This window comes from Apteryx rowi, unplaced genomic scaffold (assembly GCF_003343035.1).
Source record: "Apteryx rowi isolate R43461 unplaced genomic scaffold, aptRow1 scaffold_566, whole genome shotgun sequence".
In the NCBI taxonomy this organism is placed as follows: domain Eukaryota; kingdom Metazoa; phylum Chordata; class Aves; order Apterygiformes; family Apterygidae; genus Apteryx; species Apteryx rowi.
Window position 1 is genome coordinate 144,158 of NW_020450834.1, and position 6,108 is coordinate 150,265.

Genomic DNA, 6,108 nt, shown 5'->3' on the forward strand with positions numbered 1-6,108 from the left:
GAGAATAACTTCAGGACCTCACAGCTGGAGTTTTTAGGCCAACTGCATCTCTGCCTTGCTTTTTCTTTCTTTATTGTTATTCTTTTTGTAGTAACTAGCAAAACCCAAACCCTTCCATGTGAAAATGTAGACCTCTGATCTCTTTCCAGCAGTTACAGCTCTCAAACTTTCCACGCAAAAGGAAGTGTGTGTGTGGGGGGGTGTTTTTAAYGCRATGCTTAAAATACTCTTGTATTCAAATTCTTTGTATCACCAATGCTTAAAGCCCTAACCTGCAATACGCAAGCCTTGATTTAAAACATGCCAGTGCAGGGGCTGAACGAGGCACAAGTGTGCTTTTGGGGTACACAGCAGGGTATGGTTTAGAAACAACATGTATTGCGTAGTAGTGAGAACTGTAGCCATGTACCACCGGGCTTGGGGGTGCGCTGCRAAGCGAGAATAACCCTTCTGCTTCTACTTAGGCTGCGCGTTCAGATGCAGTTGATGGGTCGATACCAGTTGTGAGAAGGAACAGGCAGCCACTTTTGAATTGCGCGTTTGGATAAACAAGCCTGCTCGTCCGCATGTGAGTTTGCTCAAGCCTTTCTTTGAGGAAGTAGCTAGGAAACCAAGCACAGAAATCTCTGTTACTATAACATTAGCAGTAGATGTGCCAGACTTCTAGCGGCTGGCAGCCTGGATGCCTTCGGTTGAGTCACAAGAGTTTGTCTGATTCGTAGCGGTTGAATAGTAGACCCTAACGTTTCTAATTGTATAAACAGCTGTACAACAGCTTTTCAAGGCTCTTGGTTTGCCCTAGAAAGAGCTTTCAGGCATAGAAGTTAATAATAAGTAGTTTGAATGTGCTAYTGAGATAAAGCTTTGCTCTCAAAAAACTTTTATTCCCTTTGCTTGGGGTTTGTGCGTTTTGGATGTTAACTGTAACGTGGTGATAGAATGGTCTGTTTAGAGCTGGTACCCTGTGAAAAACAGACAGGTCACCCAGGGCCAGCTGGGTGCAACTTCAAACCCCACAGGCAAATGCGGGTGCTGTAGCAATGAAATTAATACTGTGTTACAGGGAAGAGGCTCTGCTACACCTGTGATATGCAAAGCATGTCGCCATTTGGGAAAGAGCAGGAAGTAACTTCAGTACTGTGATGCTGCCTCTCCCTGGGACGGCATTTACAGGGAGGAAAGGCAATCTAGGAAGACTTTTTTAAAAAAAAAGAAAGGGGGGGAAAAATATAAAACAAGAAAAGCGGGTGAGAAGAACAGGGGTGACRGGGCGAGAATGTGCTCAAACACCAGGAAACGTGTGGAGTTTATAGAAAAACCCTCAGCTGACATTGGCAAAAGGATTAGCACTCTTTTTATTATTAAATAATTAATTCTACATTGATTCAAAACTTCCAGTCAGAGCTTCCAGCAGCTGGAGCTGGCCTTGCTCAGCTGGAAGCATGGGGCAGGCACATTGATAGTATTTGTCTCCTGATTAACAGAAATTTCATCCAAAGACTAAACACTACGTGTCTGCAGCAACAGAAAGATCTTGACCATTGAAAAAAATCAGTCTGTGGAGGAGCTGTGAGAGGAGTTGGTAGATGCTCAGTCCAGTGGAGGCAGCTTGAAAACTCCAGACTTTGGAAGTGATTTTGGCTGCTTATCTTCTGGCCTACCATAAGGCCTGACCTGTGTAGCTTTTTCAACGCCTGGGCTTTGAAAATCAGGCCCGCTGGAGGGCTCGGAAAGAGGGAGACCCAAACAGCAAGCTGCACATGCTGAATCTCATCCAATGTGGTGCGTGAGGTTTTGCGGGATGGTCAGTGAGCTCCTGGCCACGCTTAACGGTGAACATCTCATGGTTGGACAACAGCATCTTCAAATGGTGCGCCGACTGGGCGACAAAGGCAGAGCTGCTGAAGAGAAGAGGGAAGTCTCCCCCAAGGGGCGCTGTGAGGAGGTGAGGCTAGGAGGGAACAGGGTGCAGTGACCATGTAAACTGTTCCAAAATATCAGAACCAGTTTGCAGCTTGGCATTGTCTCCATTTCACGGGTGAASGCCTTTCTGCTCCACTTCCAGGACGGCTGGATTTGGCCACAAGCATCCTCTCCTCCCCAGGCTGCCAAGTCTATGTATGCTTGCTGCTGCAGAGTCTCTTGATGGCTCCCTGCTGCGATTTCTCTTCGCTGCCCATGCTGGGCATGACAACATCTCTTTTTCAAGGTGAACATCGTTTTCCAGCAGCAGGAAGCCAGCTGTCCTATTTGTCTTTTGCATCCAGCTAAAAATAGAAAGAACAGGCAGTGTTTGCTAGCGTTTTTCAAACCTTCCAGCCCATTAGCTCAGCCAGTGATGCTTGCTAGCATCGAAACCCCAGAGCAGGAGGAGTTTATATTTCATGCATTACTACATTTGCACTATTTTATCCATCAGTGATTTACAGCAGCACAGCTGTTAAATCAAGGATAGGTTGCTCTCATATAAATTCAGAATGGTTTGTAGCGAAAAATCAAAAACCTAACAGACGGACTATTCCTATCCCATAATCTGATGAAAGAAAGACGACCTTCATGCTAAATTGAAAGCTTGAACCCAAGATTTTCTCTTGGGTCAGAAGAAATCATGTGCAGCCAGTATATCTGTTAAAAATATAACCCGCTTCTTACTAGAGCGAGTGAGCACAGCCCTACTGGAGACAGTGGAGCTCTGCCTATTTACACAAGCAGAAGAGTTGGGCCAGCCCAGAAGTTACAAATTCTACTTGAATGAAAGACAAGTTTAAAAAGTCTCTGATGTCAAATGTGGAAGAATCTTCCCAGTGGGTCTAAAATACAGTAATAATAATACTTTAATATTAAACTCAGAAAGTAATCAAGAATTCTCTCATCTATAATTTCTCACTTCTGAAGCTCAGCTCTCAAAGGATCATGGATGTCAAAAGAACATCACAGGGAAATAAATGATTGGGGAGAAAAAAAAGTTGCATCTTTAATTAGCAATTCAGCGTTGCCAGGCTGAGTAGGTGCCCTCACTCCTGCCTGCTACTGGTGTTCGTAGTGTGTCTGGCCATTGCAGCACCTTGTTGGGTCTCAGACACAGCACTGCTATAATTACTACTGTTACCTATTTCTCATAAAGGACTAGAAGAACCACTAGAAATGGAAGCAAAGCAAATAAGCAAATTAACAGAGAGAGCAAAACTCCACTAAGGTGGTGCTGGGGTCCTTGGTTTCTTTCAGCAATTATAGATTTATTCGTATGAATGCCTCTGGTGGCATTAGTAGCATCACAGGCTCAGACTCTAAGCCAGGGCAAATTGGCATAAAATCCAATGCATGAATGGATTGGATTTTATTTCACCACCTGAGAACATGTCCCGCAGCGTTTCTCTGTGTTTATCATGACAGCAGTGTTTATCATTATATACCTGTGATGGAAGCATTGTCTGAAGAAGAGAATGGATTTTTTTTGTGTTGATTAAGTGCAAAGGTGAATCCTCTGCTGACTTATAAGACYGTCTGGACTAATTTTATATAGATGCCATAGGGGTTTTCCCCTACAGTCCCTCCCTCTGAATGCAGACTGCAAGCGTGGATTGGCTGTGGTGCAATTCTCCGATCCCAGCAAGCGCCACCTGCTCCCTGCTGGGATAACTCTTCAGCACAAGGAATGAAGAGGCTGAGGGACACSGGGCTTGGAGCCCCTTCCCACCTTTTCTTTTTCCTTCTGAATTAGTGTTTGCATCTCTTCACTCCAGTCCAGTAGCTCCACCAGCTTCTCGACCCCACTGACCACGTCCCCCAGCTGGGCTACGTCATTGTAACGTTGCTGCCAGGCGAACGGTCCTACGAGATCCCGGTTGATCAGGACTCGGGGAATGGAACTGCGAACAGCACCTGCCAGGCTGGCAAAGGGCTCCACCTAAAGGAAGGCAACCCAAAGGAGCAGAGAGAGACAGTCACCCTGCTGAGGGGCACCAGAGGGGGGGGCACAAATCTACTGCACACTAAGCTTTAAGGACTTGCAACCTGTAYGTAAGGCTTTAACGCTTCTCCTACCATGGGCTAAGCTACCCCAGCTTTGAATAGATTATGTAGGACAACCCAGCTCCAAGTCGCTCCATTTATCCAGTGGCCTTTCCTCAGGTAGCCACGAAACTCATCTCCTCCTCTCCAGGTGCCCACCTTTACCAGCAACACCCAAGTTTTCAGAGGGCCACATCTCTCGGAGCGCATGTACCCTATTTCTTACCCTGCTGCCTCCAATTTAATCTCCTCGCTACCCCAATTTCTCGCTTTYTCCTCTATACCCGCCCCTTCTCCTCCAGAGTCCCTCAGGTCCTGTTCCCATGTGCCTTTTTCTCCTTGTGAGCCGGGGTCTCCCCTAGCCCCAGACCTCCAGGGACGTTCCAATGACGAAAAGCAGGTCTGCCATGGGGAAGTCGGTCATGTGCAGGAAGAAGCGGTGCGGGAGCTCCTCGCCAAAGAACACAATGTCAGGCTTGACGATTCCAGTGCAGACACGACAGTGAGGGACCTTGTCTGCCATGACGTCCCCCTGAAGCAAGAGCAGCCAACACCACTCGTTACGGGGCAGCACGAGCACGTACCTGCACACACAGGGTCAGAATTACATCCTCACAGCAACATCCAGCCCCTCTGTTTCCCTGCCTCAAGTCCGATCTCCTCCAGTAAGACTTCTTGGCCCTGAAGGCAAAGTAACAGGCCTGCAACAGGTTGTCCTCTGAGTCAACACCTGGTTGCGACCACTCACCCTAAAGTCCTCTCCTGGGAATGTCCTTCGACAGACGGTACAAGTGGCAGTGGCAAAGGTGCCGTGGGCTTCTACTAGTCTATCAGGAGGGATCCCAGCAACTGGAACAGACAGTTATTGCATGTAGACAGTAGATGATTGACTCAGCACGAGGGGAAGGAACCAGAAACTCCAAGTTCACCAGGCATTTCCCCAGTCCTGCCTCCTAGTCTGCTTCTTACCCTCATCCCTTCCTGGCACTCTGCTGCCGAGCGCCAGGGAAGAAGAAACTCACCTCTCTCCAGCCCGTCGATATTCTGGGTATAGAGACGCAGGAGAAGACCTTTGTCATGCAGGAGCCTCAGGAAATAGTGGGCGTAGTTGGGCCTGTAATTGCCAGGGTAGAGCTCCTTGGCCAAAGTGAAGAAGGGCTTAGGGTTGAGAAAGAAATAGTTCAGTTCAAAGATGGCTTCTGGGTATGGGATGTCGTACTGCGCAAGGTTACTGTAGAGGCCGCTCCCCGGGGACCTGCAGAGAGAGACGGGCGCTGGCAGTCAGCGTGCGGGAGGATACGCCGCCCGGCACAGGCCCAGACCCGGAGAGATGACAGAGCAGATGGCCAGATCTTTGGGTTCCCTCTTGCTGCTTTGTGCCATCCATTCAGAGCAAAACCGCCCTAGGCGAGCGGCTGAAATTCATACCTCCACACAGCACGACACCCAGCCTCACATCCCCGCTTCGGTGCCACCCCGTCTTCTCCTGGGTGCAGAAGGTCTGGGAAGGGCTATGCCGCTAGGTTGTGAGGAACATGCTTTCTTCTAGCTGGAGCACCTCTAACCCATGCCGAGGATGCACTGGCTCTTCTCTAGCTGCTTAAGTGGGGCCCTGGGTGCAGCCACAGAATCAAGCAATGAGCACGACTTGATCGTCCTGAAGATCTGGGCCAACGAAYGGCCCAGAGCCCGGACTGCTGAACCTAATTCTAGCCTAGTAGAACTAATACAAGGGATAGGGCCAGCATTCCCGAGGCTGAAGGTCCTAGCGCTCCCAGCACTGAGAAAGGATAAATGAAGCGATGGAGGCATTACCTAAAATCCGGGATGCCGCTGGGGGTGCTAATCCCAGCGCCGGCCATCACCACTACGCGGTGACACTCCTTCTTCCGAATTAGCTCCGCCACGTTCTGCAGGGTGAGCTGCCGCTTCCCACCGTCATCTCCCCATCTGCTCCCTCCTAGGATGGCCCTGACGGCAGCGGATACGGAGAAGGGCCTGATCCCTTGGATCCGGCTGGGAACAGAGAGAAAGCACGGCGGGCAGCGCAAAGGCGGAGGCTTCAGCTGAGAGAGCTGCTCGGGGTGGGGGGGGGGG

The 6,108-nt window shown here is 49.3% G+C and overlaps 1 protein-coding gene across 1 annotated transcript; it reads right to left on the bottom strand.

The window, feature by feature from the left end:
- Window positions 1-1,326: 1,326 nt before the first annotated feature.
- Window positions 1,327-6,055, bottom strand: SIRT3 (sirtuin 3). The gene is made up of 6 exons (XM_026082039.1): window positions 5,827-6,055; window positions 5,034-5,266; window positions 4,760-4,860; window positions 4,382-4,543; window positions 3,698-3,907; window positions 1,327-2,267 (listed from the first exon to the last, which is right to left on the bottom strand). Exons 1-6 carry the CDS (start codon window positions 5,871-5,873, stop codon window positions 2,247-2,249), a joined length of 774 nt encoding a protein of 257 aa, XP_025937824.1. The 5' UTR covers window positions 5,874-6,055; the 3' UTR covers window positions 1,327-2,246.
- Window positions 6,056-6,108: the final 53 nt, after the last annotated feature.

Excerpts from the sequence above, each read along its gene's own strand:
- SIRT3 (XM_026082039.1), bottom strand. The coding sequence starts at position 5,873 with ATGGCCGGCGCTGGGATTAGCACCCCCAGCGGCATCCCGGATTTTAG. Across the intron at positions 5,267-5,826 it reads AGCGGCATCCCGGATTTTAG|GTCCCCGGGGAGCGGCCTCT; the intron begins GTAATGCCTCCA and ends CTCTCTCTGCAG. Across the intron at positions 2,268-3,697 it reads TTCAGAAGGAAAAAGAAAAG|CTGGATGCAAAAGACAAATA; the intron begins GTGGGAAGGGGC and ends TTCTATTTTTAG.